We start from the raw sequence: 19127 nt of genomic DNA, 5'->3' as shown, positions 1-19127 counted from the left end.
CAGCCTTCTCTTTTCAAGTCCCCTGTGGTTTCACGTTTTCTCAAAGGCATTACTCATATGTTTCCACCTGTCCCTTTCGTAATGCCTCAGAGGGACTTGAACCTTGTTCTGACTTTTCTGATGTGCGCTCCTTTTGAGCCTCTTCACAACTGTCCCATTCGTCTTCTGACCCTGAAAACTGCTTGCCTGGTAGCTATCACCTCCACTAGGCGGGTGAGTGAGCTCCAGGCTTTGTCAGCTAAGCCTCCTTTTCTTTCGGTTCATCCGGATAAGGTTGTCCTCCGGACACGTCCTTCTTTTCTTCCTAAAGTAGTGACCCCCTTTCACATCGGACAATCTGTCACGTTGCCCACCTTCTTTCCGCCTCCGCATCCTTCAAAAGATGAAGAGAGGCTCCACCGTCTAGACCCAAAATGGGCGCTGTCCTTTTATTTGGACCGCACCAAACATCTCCGGGTGGACGACCAACTTTTTGTTGGATACGTAGGAGCTAAGAAGGGTAATTCTGTACACAAGCGGACCATCTCTCGGTGGGTCGTGTTGTGTATTAAAATCTGTTACTCCTTGGCAAAAAAGGACCCTCCTGTTGGGCTGAGAGTCCATTCCACCCGGGCCACAGCGGCTACTACTGCCCTGGGACGGGGAGTTCCCTTGCAGGACATCTGTCAGGTGGCAACGTGGGCTTCACTGCACACATTCGCCAAGCACTATTGCCTGGACAGCCAAGTCCGGAGAGATGGCCACTTTGGCCGTTCTGTTCTCCAGGACATTCTGGTGTGATCTTGGTTCGCAGACCCACCACCGGGGTTGGTATTGCTGGAGTATCTTTTCTAAGGTGAGGAATCTAACTAACGTCTTTCTTTCAGATGAACAAGTTACTTACCTTCGGTAACGATGTATCTGTAAGAAACATTAGTTAGTTAGATTCCTTACCGACCCACCCAGCCTCCACCGTTCAGCAACCGACTTTTTTGGCACCAGTGTCGGTCTCTTGCATGGCTCTGCGTTCCTGGCGCGGAAAGCTATGTACAAGAACTGACGTCAGCGCGCATCTAAGTACTCCGACGACGTCATTCCGGCGCACGACGCCAACAACGGACGTGGAGCCGCAGACGACGCCTAGCGACACGCAAGGGGTATTGCTACAAAAATCTTTCCGGATCCAGCCTGACACCTGGGGATATTCCAAGGTGAGGAATCTAACTAACTACAGTTTCTTACAGATACATCGTTACCGAAGGTAAGTAACTTGTTCGTCAAGACATATGTTGTGAGAAGTTGGCCTGATGTATGATGTCACTAGTTCTAGTGTACACCTTATATCAGTCCAAATACCCTTATGGTGATTGGTTGTAAAGTCAACCTTATAGACCAGCTATCCTAGTGGTAGCATGGACAAGAGCAGTCTTAGGCTAAACTCTGAATGGCATGTGAAGCCAGCTGTGATACCATATATAATCCCTTGAATACCAAATGAAAGGACACCACAACAGATATATATATAAAATAAAGTGTATTTATTCTAGTCAAACCCTCAGCACTCTTTATGAGATTAGAGGTAAGTACAACACAGTCTTATTTATGCATACATTAAGTCACACAGGTAAGTAATACAGTTAGGCCCTAGGGGCCACGCAAACCATATACTAAGTAAGTGGTATAAGGACCACTGTCACGGAAATAGGATAGGCCTAGGCCTAGGGAATCGCTGGGGCTACACTATACTACCAAAGGTTAGGAAGTGGGAGGACCACGGGATTCAGGTGCAGAGTGGAAACACTCACGCGTAATGCGTAAAAGTCACTAGCAATAGTACAGTTTAGAAATAGATAGATTTAGGACACTTCCGGAGTAGCTAGGAAGTTGAGACTGGAAAACTAGACACTAGGATAGTCACTATCCTGATGAGCACCGGAGTACCCAAGTTACCTAGCCCACAGGCTGCGGGTGCATAGGGGTGAAGTTGCGTCGGGTTTCGTCGTCCACTCCTATGGATGCCTGAAGAAAGATGCTGACAGGCAGTCAGTGAAGAGTGTCCGGTGGATCTCAAGGCTGGGATCAAGAAGAGAGGAGACCTGCAAGCAGAAGGGACAGAGTCAAGGTCACTAGCCAGTGACCACGTGGAACCAGGAAGGAACCAGGCGATGTCGTGAAGATTGCAGGTGAAGGTGAAGCTTGTCGCTGCAGCCACGAGGACCAGGGAACGTCGAGGACGACCAGGACCAGGAGGCGAGCTGTCCCACGAAGGCTCTTGCTGTCGGCGGCGTCGAAGTTGGACTAGGACTCACCAAGCCTTGGCAAGCGGAACCCACGCAGAACGGAGGACTTGCTTCTGGTGCAGACCAGGAAGGTCTGGGGTGCTTCTCTTTTTCAAAGAAGCAGGAGCCAGTCTGGAGGAGCCAAACCAGCGATGAAGATTTCAGGATGCGTCGTCACAAAGGCCACTAGCCAGCGGGCAAGCAACCGGACAGACGCGGCAAGCAGGAAAATGCAGAAGGGCCCCACGCAGGACTCGTGGAGTGTGGGGGGCTGGTCTTCGGTGCAGATGGTGCTTGGGGTTGGGGCTTCTCAATCCCCGGTGCACAACTTCGAGGGTGCCTCAGAAGCTGCGCTTGAAGATACTAGCCACTTTTCCCAGGTAGCCGGTCCCACGTCTCTCGTCGCCTCCACGGATCTCAGCTCTGCTGTGGATGTGGATCAGGGTCGGAGAAGTCTGGAAGTCAAGGCTCTGGTCAGGCTCTGCAGTCGGTCCCTCGTAAAACTTTAGCAAAGCAAAGGGTAGTCTCTTGATGGTGCCTGTTTGCACAGGGTAGCCACTCCTTGGCCACAAGGGAGATTCTTCAGTCTTCTTCTTTCGTCGAATGTCGAAGGTCCAGAGTTTCTGTTCAAGTTTGCAGGTTCAGGATAATCTAAAGTCTTGAGGCCCAACTCCCACTCTTATACTAATCTGGGGGGCTGGGATACCTGCTAGGTCACGCCTTATGGGTGGGACCTGGGAGGGGGTGGTTACACCCACTTCCCTTTGTCCAGTTTCGCGCCAGAGCTGGGGCTGGAGTGCCCCAGCGCCGGTTTGAACTGGACTATGCAAGGAACACCTTGTGTGCCCCAGGCATGTCTCATTCCTTTCAGCCCACCCTGCCCCAATACACTAAAGGCTGTCTGGGGAGGTGCTATCACCTCCCCAAGCAGGAAACCTATTGTCCAGGCCTCCCTGGCTGGGATCACTCCCAGCAGCAGGAGGTCAGACTTGTGTCGTGGCAGCAGCATCCATTTTGTGATGCTGAGGCTTTGGTCAGAGATTAACAGTGAAGTATGATTTTAACATGTCTTTCCCTCTAGAAGGGGGGAATAATATCCTCATGTCCAGAAATGGTATGGGGGTATTATTCCACAGTGTTAGACACCTTACACGACATGTTTCGATAAAGTCAAACCATAGTTACCATAACCGTCTAAGATTATAAGGCACTTTAAGAGTATATGGTAGGCTATATCATAGAACAGCTATAAGGACATGGTTCCGAAAGCTGCAGACAGGCTCAGCTCATGCTAGAGCACCATCTCACATGTTAACAAGCACTCTGCCTCCAGGATTGTTAAGGCCTGCCATAGGAGTGACTGATAGGTACACATGTGTCTATATGTAAGTTAGGTATAGGAATACTACACCTAAGCAAGGGGTGATTACACGACCTTGCCCCAGCTGAGTGATCAGCCAGTTGTGTCAAAATGGAAGGCCAGGCCAGGGGTGGCATAATACATGCTGCAGCCCCTGGTAGGTCTAGGGTACACCTATGCCCTGGGTACCTAGGGTACACTGTACAGGGGCCAATAAGGTGATCCTATCCAAATGGGTTATGCACCTAAAGTACATAGTATCAATTTAGAGAGAGAACAGCAGGGCTGTGGGTCTGATTAGCAGGCCCACAGCCACATCTAAGTCGAAAACCAGTAAAGCAAAAGCAAAAAGTGGGGGTGAACATAGAAAGCAGACCCTACTCTCCTACATATGTATTTACAGCCATGGAGAGCAGCTGAAGGTCAAGGACCTTGTCTGCTCTCCTTATCACCATAGCAAATGATGCTCCCTCGTCAGTAGCTACAGTAGGAGTGGAGGTGTCATCCAGGGAGCTGGTATTCCTCAGGGCCATGGCCCCTCCCAGTCATCCCAAAGTCCTAGTCCTTAGGAATAGGACATAGGCTCCAGCCTCAGTGCAATGTCTTCAGTGAGTCCTTATGAATAGGACATAGGCTCCAGCCTCAATGCAATGTCTTCAGTCAGTGCCAGAGTTTGCATCGGGTGATGCCCATCCGGCTCCGTGTCTGAGTTGGGGATGAGTATGTGGTAGCGGCACCGGGAACCTAGGCAGTGGGGCCAGTGTCGGGGTAGGTCGAGGTGCAGATCCATCCATGGATCCAAGAGGCTCGACTGGCGCCAGGGGGTATACCTGTCGGTGGATGCCCATTAGGTTCCCCTCTTGTGCCAACAGAGCCCAAAGATGTTCCATTGGGGATAGGCCGCCCAAATATGAGGTGCATGGCCTTATAAAATCCTCAGAGTTGAACGGGGTCACTCTGGCTTCTGGAAGCTTAGGGAGGTGCAGAGACAGCCTGGGAACAGGCTCAACTACGGAGCCAGGCCTTGAATGCTAATGCTGCCTCGTCTTGTTGGATGACTTTGAAGGACGGAGCAAAGTCGAAGACCTCTTCGACTTCTGGTTCTTTTTGCACCTGTGGGACTTAGCCAAACACCTGGATGACTTTGAGTGCGACGATAAGTGTTTAGAGAAGCTCTGCAACCGATCCTGGGACCTTACTCTTGGCTGGATCAAAACCCGCTCAGTGTCGCACGTCAAGCAGCAAGGAGCTTGAGGGAGCACTCCCTCAAGGCTTTGCAGTGCATGGTGCAACAATCGATGCTGTGGTCGCACTCTAGACACCAGAGGCAGATGAGGTGTGGGTCTGTCACTGACATTTGACAGTGATAGGCACCCCAGGGTTTAAAACCAGCCTTCCTCATGGCCATTCCTGACATACCAGTAGACAATGACTCATAAAAATATCTCCAACGTAGGTCAAAAAAAGGTCAGCCAAAAAGTGACTGTTGGTAGCTCTTCTACGCATATGCGCTGACTTGCGTGAAAAGAAAAGAACTGACATGAGTGCACTTGGGGCGGTGCGTTGGTGTGTCCCATGTCACAGCCATGATGGACGACGCCGACAATGCTACATGGAGCTTAACAATGACAACTACTGGCATGCAGGGGTACTGCTCACAAAAAAAAAAATTTACAGATCGAATCTGACACCTGGGGATAATTTTAAGGTAAGGAATCATTAGCTAAAAGTCTCTATCAGATTGACTGCAAGAATGAAAATTTTTGAAGCTGCACTTTTTAACACCTTGCATGCGTCGGACACGCGGGAGCCGTCCAACGCATAAGTGCTGATGTGCGTCGAATGGCTCCCAGGCGTCCGACGTCATCGCACAGGAAATCCCTCGCGTGCAATCACCAGAGGGATTTCTTTTTCTCCCCTAAAGCCTCGGGAGCTGGGGAAGAGCTTCCCCAGCTCCCGAGGCCCCCCCGTTTCAGTGAAATGAAGATCAGCACGCACGTTGTGCTGAGGTCACTTCTTAGAGACCAAAACTGAAATGAGCCTTTAGGCTCATTTCAGTTTCACTTTCTATGTCCTCAGGAGCACGTAGAAAGACGGGGGAGGTATCATTGGAAATGGTACCCCTCTCCAGTGGATCCCAGCTTGGGGATCGCCCCAGGAGGATGATCCCCAAGCAGGGATCCGCCCACTAGACACCAGGGAGGGAGGAGCAGCCCCTTGGACGAGGACATTGGCTCTCCCAATAAAAATTGGCCAAATTCAGTCTTTCTGCCCCCCCTTCCCCCGGGGGTGCACAAACCCCACTAGATGCCAGGGATTTTTTTTTGGGCAATTATGTTTTAGGGTGGGGCTGCCCAAAACGGGCATGCCAATGCGCCCACCCCCGCCACAACTACAGCCGTTCTGCCCCCCACCCTGGGGGCAGATGGGGGCAGTAGCACTTAATCTGCCCCCCCCCCCCCCCCCTCCCCCTGTGGCGGCAGAAAGCCAGGGATTTTTTTGGGGCAACCCCCGCCACAATTGCAACCTTTCTGCCCACGATGGGGGCAGTAGCCCCCAATCTGCCCCCCCCCGGGGGGCAAAAGCCCACTAGATGCCAGGGATTTATTTTGCCAATTTGAATCAGGGGTGGGTGATGCCTAAAATAGACATGACTATACCTCCACCACCCCCCCCCAATCCCCCCCCCCAGAGAAATTCCAGTCTTTCTGCACCCTGGGGGGCGGGCAGTGGCCCCTGATCTGCCACTCGGGGTGGGCATACAGCCCACTAGGCGCTTGCGATTATGCTTGCTTTTTGATGCGTGGTGGTGGGGGCTGCCCCTCCTATGCCCCTCCCCAAAAAACAAATATAGCCACAGTCTTTCTGCCCCCCTTGGGGGCATATCGGGGCAAACCTCCCCCCCTTGATTCCCCTCCAGGGCGACAGAAAGCCCACTAGGCACAGACTTTTTATAAGCAATGTGCCTACCTGTGGATTTTGGGCCCTAGCGCAGCTAGCACATAGGGAAACCTAGTAAACCTGTACATTTTTTAAAGTTAGACACCCAGGGAAATCCAGGATGGAGTGAATTGTCTGTCTCTCACCAGGTTCTGTTACCCAGAATACCTTGCAAACCTCAAAATTTGTAAAAAGAAACCACACATTTTCCTCACATTACTGTGGTGTAAAGTTCTGGAATCTGCGTGGATCTACAAAATTCCACCCTGGCCCCGCATTCCCCAAAGTCTTCTGAGAAAAATGGTACTTGTGTGGGTAGGCCTAGTGCCCGCGACAGGAAACGGCCCAAAACGCAACTTGGATACACCACATTTTCACAGTGAAAACTGAAGCTTTTTTGTAGAGTGCCTAGCTGTAGATTTTGAACCCTAGCTCTGCTGGCACCTTGGGAAACCTAGCAAACCTATACATTTTTGAAAACTAGACACCCAGGCACACGAATGATCCCTTGCTGAATTCAAAATTTTGTCTACTTTTCTAAAATGTATAGCTTTCCAGGATCCAATATTGTTTTTATACCCATTTCTACCATTAACTAGAAGGAGGTTGAAAGCACAAAAAATAGCAAAAATAGGCTATGTCCCAGGAAAATTCCAAAACTGTGTAAAAAAATGTTGGTTTTCTGACAAAAGTCTGCTTGTCCCTAGAAGCTGGGAAAATTGTGATTTCAGCACCACAGCCCCTTTGTTGATACCATTTGCAGCGAAAAAAAACAGACGCTTTCATCTGTAGCCCTTTTTCTCATTTTTAAAAACAAAAACCCAAATTTTGCTGTATTTTGGCTAATTTCTGGGTCCCCTCCAGGGGAATCCACAAACCCTGGATATCTTTAGAATCCCCATGATGTTGGAAGAAAAGGATGCAAATTTTGCGTGGATAACGTATGTGTTCAAAAGGTTACAGGGGCCTAAGAGCGAACTACCCCAAATAGCCAAAAAATGCTTAGCAGGGTGGGGGGAAAGGCCTAGCAGCGAAGGGGTTAATAAATCCCTGCAGGGTGAGTTCAAAAAGGTTAATCATTTACAGGATACTGATATGTTTTCTGTACATCTCTCAAGAACACAGCCCGAGAAAAGTGCTTTCTAAACCATCCGGTACTCAGGACTCAGTCAATGTACCAATATGAGACAGAGAACCAAATGGAGGGCACCACCCCACAAGCCTCTGAGTTTTACATGTGTAGGGTGCATATAAGGTAATGATCAGTCCTGTCAGGCTCACAAGATTAGTTAGCGGAACTCAAACCCTCTTTCATCATGAATACACACATTGAAGAACAGTAGGATTCTAGGAATATATTTTGAAGATTTTTTATAATTAAAATCCTATCATAGTGCACACAATATGAATGGTAACTATTATAAAAATAAACAAGACATTGGCACCAGGCAAAGCAATAGAAAATACCCTACCATAGTGATGGTATCTGATGGTCTCTTTACATCAATATCCCCAACTCCTCCTTTCCCAGACAAACTGGGTTAAATGTTGCACCAAAAAGAGGCCTACTAAAGTTACATAAAAAGTCTGCACCCGTATTTCTTTTCTGAATAATAGAAGCAGTGTTCAATAAGGAAACAGTAGCTGCTGTACTTGTCGCCATGTCTCGTGGATATGTTCCGCTAACTGGGAGACAAGCTTGTAGGAGGACTCACTGTGCCGTCTCAGTAGCCTTCAGTGAGGAAGGGTAGTTCTGGCTACCGGATGACTCTCAACCTCAAGTCCTTGGGTCGAAGTTCCTCTATATCTATTAATGCTTTGTTCCCCTATCATTTAAACTACTTATATTCCTTAGAAACATTACGTGATGTTTAAAACCAATAAATGAGAAATCTAGATGTTAATTTTTACAAAGCCTAGTTCATTATTTAAAAACCACAACTAAAAAAGCAATTGAAGTTATTTGAGCAAGTTGAATTATCACTTTGCAGTGAGGCAAATACTTTGATGACATTGGCATTTGTGCATTTCCACTTAAAACATATTGTAGGAAAGTGCCCCTTTTTTTACATGGTCACCCCCACTTTTTGCCCTAGTGCTGATGTGTTCCAATTGAAAGTGCACTGGGTTCCTGCTAATCAGGCTACCAGTGCCAGTGCTATTTTCCTTAAAACATGTAAATGTCTAATTGTAACCCAATTGGCAACTTTAGCACGCCCGTAAGTCTCTTGTAAATGGTACCACTGGTACCCGGGGCTTGGGTACTAAAGAGGGTCTCCATGGATGCACTCAAAAACTGCTTACAGCCTGCCATTACAGGATGTATAAAATGATGCAAACCATTTTGAAAATACATCATGGCAAACTCCCTGTGTGCCATGCCCAAATACACTGCGTTTGCTATATGTAAGTCACCCCTAAAGCAGTCATGAGAGCCCTAAGTCAGGGGGCATTATATTATGTGAGGGCGCATCTGTATGAGCATATGGGCCCCTGTGATGTCTGGTCCCAGTATTAGATATTGCAAGTGATCAGGAAGCCATCTTAATGCCATGTAGAGTGTATTGGTCTGCCACCTCAGACAAGTTTTTGACCCTCTGCTCAGAAGAGCCAACGCTATCAGAGGTCAGGAACAATGACTGCTCAAGAGGAATGTAATCACACCTCCACCAGGTTGTTGATACACCTGTAGAGAAGGGAAAAATAAGACAGCAGGGCCACTCTGGTCGTGATCTCATCGTACCTGAAGTCCCTCGACATGCAGGAAGGCTTCCAAGGCGGTAGTGTCCTGGCTGGATGAAGAAACAAGCCATTGCTGGTGCACGTGCCCCTGTACTTCCAAGGCGATGGTGTCCGGGTTAGATGAAGAACAAGCCTTGGCTGGTGCAAGTGCCCTGGAGTTGACTATCAATGTGACAAAGTAACACCTGACCCCTTCTCAGATGCTCCCTTTCATTGGAGCTCTTCTGGACACAGTGCAGTTTCGGGCTTATCCTCCAGAATGGCTAGTCCAGGATGTTCGGGCTATGATACTGATGTTTCAACCTCTAGCCTGGATTTTGGTGAGACTGACTGATGATGCAGAGCCTTATGGCCTTCTGTATTCTGCTTGTGACACATGCCCGCTGGTATATGTGAGCTCCGCAGTGGGACATGGAGTTCCAGTAGACGTAGCATCAGGGAAATCTCTTCAACATGGTCCAATCTCGGAGGCCACTGCAAAAGATCTGCATTGGTGGTTAGCGGCAGACCCCTCTTCCTTCCCCAACCAGATCTGACAGTAGTGACAGATGTGTCACTCCAGGGCTGGGATGGCCTTCTAGGTGAAGTGAAAATCTGAGACCTCTGGTCTGTGGTGGAATCCGGGCTCCACATCAACCTGTTGAAGCTCTGAGCAATTCCAATGGCATGGAAAGCATTTCTACCCTCCATCAATGGAAAGCTAGTGCTGGTGTTCACGGACAACACCACCGCCATATGGTAGTGCAAAAAATAGAGTGGGGTGATGTCGTAGACCCTTTATCAAGAGGCCCTACATCTTTGGACATGGCTAGAATGTCAGGACATTATACTGGTGGTTCAATACTTGGGGGGATCTCTGATTACGTGAGCGGACAAACTCAGCCGAAGGTACCTAGCGGATCACAATGGCATCTCCATCCAGAGGTGGTGCAAGTTCTCTTTCAGCAGTGGTAGAGCTTTGGTTAGATCTGTTCACTACTGCTGAGAACTCGCAATGTCAGCAGTTCTACATGCTGGAGTTTCCAAGGCTGCTCCCTGAGAAGTTATTCCTCTCAAATGGAGCTCCGGCCTCCTGTACGCCTTTCCGCCCATACCTCTTGTGTTCAGAGTTCTCAAGATAATCAGGTAAAACAGGGCCCTAATCATCCTTGTGGCTATGGACTGGGCTTGCAGAGTCTGGTTTCCCAAGCTGCGGAGCATGGCTATCTGTCCTTCCTTCAGGTTGCACCTTCGGGATGATCTTCTGTTGCAGCAGCATGGGAGGGTTCTCCACCCGAACCTGTCAATGCTCCATCTTCATGCATGGAGATTGAGCGACAACAGTTGATAGCATTTGACTTTCAGAACAAAGCCTATAATGCTATCTTGGCAGGTTGGCGTCCATCTACTAAGATTGTATACGGTGGCCATTGGGGCAGATTTGTGGCATGTTGTACAGCCAAACAGGTTGATCCCTTATCTGGACCCCTTTTCCAAGTTCTAATATTTATCATTACCCTCACCTAGAAGGGCTCTGCATTGGGCACACTGAAGAGTTATTTATATGCCTTTTCTGCATTTCTGTGGCTGCCAGATCAGCCTGCTCTCTTTAAGTGCCCTATTCAAAATAGGTTCCTTAAAGGTTTTCAACACTTATTCCTTCAGTTCCCTTTGTTACTCCTCAGTGGGACCTTAATTTGGTTCTTACTTTTTGAATGTGTACTCTCTTTAAGCAACTTCATATCTGCCGTCTTAGGTTTCTCGCCATCAAGACTGCCTTTGTAGTGATAATTACATCTCCCGGAGAGTGAGTGAGGTACAGGCGCTGTCATCCCAGCCTCCATATGCCTCTTTCTTCCCAGACAAACCTGTCCATCACTTTGCTTACCTTGTACTTTCCGCCTCATCCCCATAAGGAAGAGAATAGACTACACTGGCTGTACCCTAAAAGAGTGTTGTCATGCTACCTTGACCACACAATACCATTCCAGGTGGGCGATCAACCCTTCATGGGATTTGTTGGAGCCAAAAAAGAGAAAGTGGTGCAGAAATGAACCATCTCCCAATAGATCATGCTCTGCATTAAGGTCTGCTACGTACTGGCCAATAACCAACACCCAGAGGGTTTGTGTGCTCATTCCAACAGAGCAAAGGTTGCGACCACTGCATTAGCATGCAGTTACAATCCTGGACATCTGCCAGACTGCAACATAGGCCTTACTACATATGTTCACCAAGCACTACTGCCTGGACAGTCAGGTCCATCGGGATGAGCACTTTGCCCATTCAGTCCTCCAACACTACCTAATCGAAATTAAGTTTGCAGAGCCCCCTTCAGAGAGTTATTGCTAGGGTATTGATTCTAAAGAAAGGAATTTGTGGCTTGAAGTCTCTATCAGGTGAACAAGTTACTTACCTATGGTAACACCTTATCTGGGAGAGATTCTACCTAGTCGCAGATTCCTATTTCCTTACTTACCCACCCATCCTCCCCACTCTGCGAATGAATTTTTAAATACAGGGCAACTCCCTTTTCCAGGCCCTAGTTTTACACACCTGTGATCAGTATTCTTTGTGGCTCCGCGCTCCTGGTGTGGAAAGTCACAAAAGCGAACGGACGTCAGCGCCCTTGGGTGACGCCAATTTAGGCACCGCGGACGTCACTTCTGGAGTGGACGATGCCATACGGAGCTGAACAATGCCACCTACAAGCACGCAGTGGTACTGCTCATAAAATAATTCCGGATTTAGAGCGTAGTTTGTGGAGCTTAATTGCTTCAGGTATACGTTTTTCTCTCTTCCTTGTGGGGTTCCTCATGGATCATCTCTGAGTCCTTCACTTTTTGATCTCTTTGTAACCCCATTGGTCAACCTTATAAAGGCGTTTGGCTTTAAAGTGGTGTCACATGCTAACGGCACTCAAATCGTATATATTGTGCCTTAAGGAATGTAGTAATAATTTTTTCCTTTTGTGTAGGCAACATTGGTTTGAAGACATAACCCCTGGTCTCTTGGTCTAGGCAGGACAGTTAACAACGTCTAGTTAAGAATCTAACATCCACTTGGTGCCTTATTTAAAAACTAGGACTGGTGTTGTACTTTCAATGTTAATGTTATTTCACACGATTGTCTAAGTTTGTTTCACTTGTCATTTTTGTCTTTGAATTTTTTCGTTTTTAAGTGGAATATTACATTGTGTATAAATGTGTTTTTGTAAATGTGGTGTTCTGTAAATGGAAGGTTTCTTCTCTAAGACATGAAAAAATATTTATTTGCTTCGCTAATCTAAATAATTTAAAATAAGTTAAATAAAGCAATAAGAACCCTAGAATTGATGGTCTAGGGTATTCTCTTTAAACTGTGCAAACTAGTCCTTCTGGACACACTCTTTTCTCTTGGACACTTAAATCGTGGCATCACTGGCTAGCAGTCTAGAGGACACAGCCTCCAGATTCCATGAGTGCATGTGGGAAATCGGGACTTGAATGTCTAACAACTGTCTTAAGTTGAACTCTGGAAAGTCATAGGTCCTGCTGTTTGGAAGGGATACCTCCTTTTGGTCGCCTGAGTGGCGGCCATATCAGATGGGAGAGCTTCCCACCCATGTCAATAAGGTTAAAAACCTAGGAGTCTATTTTGACTACTGTGAGCAGCTGGCTTGGTATATGGTGTACAATTATGTAAGTGGGCACCCTGCACCAATTCAGACAACCCTTATGGTGATTTTAGTGGTCTTAGACAACCTTAGAAAGCTCTCTTAAGTGGTAGCTGCGGAAAGCAGCCTTCAGACTTAGTCCAGAAGGAGTGTAAAGCAGCTTGTTTTACCAGAAAATAATCTTATTGATATAGACTAAGGGAAAAAGAACCGCTCTGTATATTTATAAAAATATGTATTTATTATAAGATACTCACTAACACATATAGATATCTCCTAGCCTGAGATATACACAATGCACACAATACTTTTCAATAGAAACAGGTAAGTAGCACAGATACACAGTGGTCGCCAGGGGGAGATCAAACCATGTACTAAAATAGTGGTATGCGAACCACGACTCAAGTCAAGACTATACCCAGAAGACGTAGAAGTGCCGGGGACCCAAGGAACCACCTGAGGTAAGTAACCATGAATCCCACGGAAGCCATGTGCAGAGTTGGAACACGACCACAGGCTCAATACAAGTCAATGGGTAAGTCGCGGTTACAATTTTAACCTCTTCAGTGCCCATGACGAGATAGTCTCGTCATGGAGCACGGTCGCGCTGTGCCCATGACGAGACTATCTCGTCATGAACCCCACCCACTAATGTAACGCCCGGCACAGGAGGGGGAAAGGGCGTGGCACAGAAGGGGTTAAAGAAGAAGGACCCTTCCCAGTGGACCCTGAAGAAAACTTGTGAAGACAGAAGGTTGGAGAGCCGCCCCACCTTGGATATCCTAGAAACCAGGATACCTACACCAGGGAAGCTGGGTGCATAGGTGTGAAATGGCATCGGAAACCTCTGTCGAACTCAATGGAAGACTGCAGGGAGATGCCGCTGCTGGAGAAAGTGAAAGTGTCCGGTGGAACCCAAAGATGGATTCAAGATGAGAAGTACCTGCAAGCAGAGGGGACAGAGTGTATGGCACTCAGGAGTGATCAGGAGGCATGGAGGACAAATGCCCACAATTGTCGGGTGCTGCAGGAGAGCTGAGGATGACCTTGGAGCTGCAGTTATGTGGACCAGGCAATGCTGTGAAAGACCAGGAGCCATTCACGAGCTGTCCCATGTCGGATGTTGAGAGTTGAGGGGTCAGTGTCCGTCGGGAGCACCACCAAGCTTTGGCAACCGCAAACAACGTGGAAAGCGAAGAAGGTGCAGTGTCGGGACCAGCAAGGTCCAGGTGACTCACCACATGCAGGGGAGTCAGGGCAGGCCCGGAGCAATCAGGAGAGCCCACTGAAATCAAAGATGACCCTCAACAGGACCCACAGGCCGGAGACACTGGAGTCGCAACAGGACCTCAAGCAGCTCACCAAAGATGCTAGCCTATGATGCAAATGATGCGCTGAGGACAAAGACCTTGGTTACAGGAGATGCTTGAGGTCGGGGCTACTTGGAGCCTGAAGATTTTGATGGAAGGAAGCCAACAAGTCTATGCAACAGTAAGTTGATGCAGTGCACAGGGTTTTGGTTCCTGCGGCTCTGACAAGGGATACTGGCCTCAAACTTGGTGAGAGGACAGGGCAGGCCTCAAGGGATGTGAAGAACCACCACCTGTGTTGCTGAGCCTTTCGGGGTCTGTGGAAGCCCAGGATCGGCAGACTGTTCAACTTAGTTGCAGTGTCTGCAGATGCAGGGCAGTGACTCCTTCACCTCAAGGGAAATTCCTTCAGGTGTCTTGGATGTCCAGAGGCTTTGAAAGGTTCCTGTATGAAGCAAGGGCACAGACGTTGCAGCAGACAAGCAGGACGACGAGAACAGGAGCAGCAAGAGTCTTAAAATGAATTTTGTCCCATGACGAATTTAGGGACCCACCCTCAGGTAAGTTCTTAAGTACCCTAAGGAAAGGTTTGGGATGATTCAGGGTTCCCTCCCAAGGGAGGGGTCAGTCAGTGGGGAGGATGCTCCCATGTACTTTGTCCAATTTTGCGCCAGAGCGGGAGCCAATGGCTCCCAGAGCTGGTTTCAACTAGACTATGCAAGAGGGCACCAGGTGTGTCCTTCAAGCAGACTGAGTGGCGCTGGCAAGTGCACCCACCCGGCCCCAATACACTAAACCCTGTTTGGGAGGTGGTCACACCTCCCTGTAACAGGATACCTATTGTTCTGCCTTCCCCTGCTCGAGCTTGGCTCAGCAGCAGGAGGGCAGAATCGTGTCTCTGGTCGGCAGCATCCATGTTGTGCTGTCTTGGTCTAGAAGACTGGTACCGGGAGCACTAAGGGCCTCCCGTAGGAGCTTTTCAGTGCATGGAATCATACATCCCACACCATGGAATCATATCTCACACCATTTATGGTGTAGGGGTATGATTCCAACATGTTTGATACCAAACATGACAGGGTTCGTTACAGCCAGTTTAGAGATGGTAATCGCATAATGACGCATTGCCACTCTGTAACGTAATGGCTGATGTACTTACAACCCGGAAGAATGGCCTCCGAAGGTTGTAGGGGTGTCCTGCTCATCAAGGGGCACCCCCACACTTAGAAACAAGCACCCTGCCTTCACAATTTAAAGGCCTGCTTTATGGGTGACTTATAGGATTTAAGTGCAATGACCTTAGATATAGGGAACCTATATCTTTTGTAGGTGGTGCTAGCATCAGCTTACACAGGCTACAATGGCAGGCCTGTAGTTACAGTTTGAGTGGTCTCCCATGGGTAGCATAATGCGCGCTTCAGCCCATGGAGGACCCCTGGTGTACCTATGCCCTGGGTACCTCAGTACCATATACTAGGGATTGATGAAGTCACACCAGTAACCAATCTGGAATGTAGCTAAGTACTTACCATAACCAATTTACGGGAGAAAGCACAGAGACTGGGGTCCTGATTAGCAGGATCCCAGCCAGACTAGTCAGAAACAGCATAGCACCAGGCAAAAAGTGGGGATAACCAGTGGGGAAAAGCAGATCTTACTTTCCTACAACTACAAACTCCCCTTTGAGGGCCAAGTAAACTCTATAACATCATCCTGCTTTTTATGTTAAAGACCCTCAGGAAGGTCCTCCCCTTAATCTATAGAAAGCAGTTATTTCTGCATTAATATTGTCAATCATTTATAACTGCAGTCCACTTTTTTTCATACCCGACCAGATTTTTGAATAAACTGCAGATTGTACAAAATGCTGCCGCCCGTCTGCTGCTCGCCATACCAAAATATCAGTCGGTATCCCGTCCTTTGCCAGTGCTACATTGGCTTCCCATAAAAAGACAGATCAAATTCATGTCCCTCTGCATTACCTTAAGGCACTGCATGGGTTTGGGCCAGAATATTTTAAGCACAAATTTCTCTGGTATGTTCCCACAAGACATCTGCGTTCTTCATCAGCGTTTAATCTTGTGATTCCTAAAGTCAAAACAGCTTTCATGGGGATGGGGGGATGTTTTGTGGCTGGCGCAGCCAGGATTTGGAACTTTTTGCCTCTTGCCCTTAAGAAAAAATCTGATGTTCTTTCCTTCTGAAAATCTCTAAAACTCTGGCAGTTCAACAAGTAAACCTTGTTCTTTTTCCTCTGAATGAGAGCTTGGCGCCTAGACACCTTTGGGTAGTATTGCACATTATCAATTACATTTTCGTTTCATCCAGTCTGACACCTGGGGATAATTCTAAGGTAAGGAATCTGTCACTACATAGATTCTCTACCAGTTAGGGCATTACTGAAGGTAAGTAAGTAACATTTTCCAATCTGTTTATAACCCATGTGTCTCTGATTTAAATGATATATACGTTAGACTTTAAGGAATTTCAGAATTCTAAATTGTAGAACAGCAAATTGTACAGTTCTGCCTTTCAATAATATTTCTAGACAAGAAGAGAAAAAACATTGTGCAGTGTTTGCATAACAGTGTCTTACATATACTGAAGTAGTATCGCATTTCTATGAACGAAAATGTAAAGAAGGAACCACTTTAAAAATGATAAGCTCTTATAATGGGTAGAGGGATGAGTGTTATGCAAAACATATAAACATAACGGTTCCTTGCAACTCTATATATTTATAATTGTATTTGATTTCAGGTTCCAGAAATTAAACCTCCCATGTCTTCAATCAGAAATTGCGAGTAGCATCGGACTTATTCTTAATCATTACACTGCGGAACTCGAAGCAACTAAAACGGTAATAATTTATGATCTCTACATTTTTTTAACTTTATCTAACTAATTTTATGATCCATCTATATTTCATATATAAATCTCATTCTATTCATCTACGTGTTTTAGGTGATATAAAAGACTGCTATATTTTCCATAGCATAAATGACCATCTCCAAGATTTATGCAGGTCATTTTGGAGCTCGCAAGGCAGAAGAAGAAAACACCTGCTCTTGTATTGCATTTTTCTAATTTCTGTAAAAAAGTATCATGTCACCTCAGGCCCCGCCCCCTCCCTTCACCACTGTGCAAACTCGCCCCGTGGCGCGTTTTAAGTTGGGGGATTAACTCCCCTTGAATCCTGTGGGTCCCTAGGGTGCAACTAGCCCACCAGGTACCTCCATTAAGCGCCACAGAGTTGCAATGCAGAGAGGTGTAAAAAGGGACGTGACCTCAGAACACCTCTCTGCAATGCAGCTCCCTGGCGCATACTGGAGGTTCCTGGTGGGCTAGTTGGCCCCCAGGGACCTCCAGTATTCAAGGGGAATTAGTTCCCCATCTGCAAACACGCCAGGGTGTACGTTTGCAGAGTGCTGCAAAGAGGGGGCGGGGCCTCCGGCACGATGCCGGGTTTTTTTCTTTCTTTTTTTTTAAGAAGGTGGCTGTGTCGCCCCCCTTCTTTTCCTAATTAATTGGCCCTGGGGACCCCATCCCCAGGGCCTGCCCCCTTTTTTATTTTTTTATTTTCTTAAAGTGGAAGGGGGCTGCGTCGCCCCCCCTCCGAGGCCATAATCGCCCCGGGGACCCCATCCCCCGGGGCATGGGCAGTTTTTTTTCCTTTAATTTAAATTTTGGAGTGGGGCTGCGTGGCCTCCCTCCCGGGCCACTTATGGCCATGGAGACCCCATCCCCTGGGGCTGGCCCTCTCCGTTGGGCACCGTGGGGGGGTCCCCAATCCCCCCACGATCCCACCGGCTCCCCGCGTCCTGTGGGAGCCGGCATTGCTTTTCCACATGGGGAACTGCTAAGATGCAGCTCCCTGTGTGGAAAAGCAATCGTCTTTGGTTTTTGGAAGAGATAGCAGGTTTCCTGGAGTGGCGGTCCCTAGGGCCCTCGATGGCTCCAGGAGGGGGGTCATGCGGCCCCACCCACCATTTTCAAAGCCCCGGGGGTGGCGGTCCCTGGGGCTTGGCGGTCCGTCACAGACCCCCCATTTCTAATAATTAGAGCCCCAGGGAGGGGGCGGTCCCCGGGGCATGAGGGGGGGTTCAAGTCCCCCCACACAGGTTTTTTTATTTTTTTAAATAGAAGTCCTGGGATGGCGGTCCCCGGGGCTGCGGGGGGGCACTGAGCCCCCTGCAAATGTTATTGATAAGCCCCGGGGTGGCGTTTCTCGGAGCTTGGGGGGGCCTTTGAGGCCACCCACCCATTATTTCAGAAGCCCCGGGGGTGGCAGTCCCCGGTCTGGAGGTGGCTGTGAGCACCCCCACATATTTTTGAAAAGCCCCAGGGGTGGCGGTCCCCGGGGCTTGGGGGGGTCCCTCTGGCCCCCCCCATTACATTGAAAATATTGCCCCCGGGGACTTCGTTGTTTTTTTTTCACGGCCGGATCCGCGGATCCTCCACGGATTTTGCAGGTTTAAAAAAAAAAAAAAAAATTTGGGGGGGGGGGGGGCCCTGGGGATCCTGGTGGGACCCCCTAAGCAGGCCTAGGGGGTCAGGGTGTTTCTACCCTGCCCCCTTTTCGCGTTTTGTGCATTTCTTTTACTCATTTCTTGTGCCTGGTTTGGAGTTTTGACAGCCAATTACCAAAAAGCTTGTGATCGGGAGGGTGCGCGGATCCAGCACGGCCATAGATATATAAAGTTTTTTACTTTTGATTTTCTCTGCAACTACTGAACGGATTTACACCATTTAACAAAAAGGGATCTTTCTGAATCAAGAGCTACATTTTTGCCAAATTTGGTGTCATTCCGTTCAGCAGTTCGGGCTGTAGCCGTGTCTAAAGTTTCCTATGGGAAATTGCATGGGGATAACACGTTTTGGGA

General features: G+C 48.1%; 1 protein-coding gene across 1 annotated transcript in view; it reads left to right on the top strand.

The window, feature by feature from the left end:
- The window catches only part of DNAH8 (dynein axonemal heavy chain 8), a 13985216-nt gene that overhangs the window by 2074220 nt on the left and 11891869 nt on the right, over nucleotides 1-19127 (top strand). Inside the window, exon 15 of the mRNA XM_085610239.1 lies at nucleotides 17005-17104. Coding sequence (XP_085466365.1) covers nucleotides 17005-17104 — 100 coding nt within the window. The remainder of the gene's footprint in view (nucleotides 1-17004; nucleotides 17105-19127) is intronic.

Source organism: Triturus cristatus, chromosome 6 (genome assembly GCF_964204655.1).
Source record: "Triturus cristatus chromosome 6, aTriCri1.1, whole genome shotgun sequence".
In the NCBI taxonomy this organism is placed as follows: Eukaryota; Metazoa; Chordata; class Amphibia; order Caudata; family Salamandridae; genus Triturus; species Triturus cristatus.
Note: the sequence above shows the minus strand (reverse complement) of the source record. Positions and strands in the feature narration are given on the sequence as shown.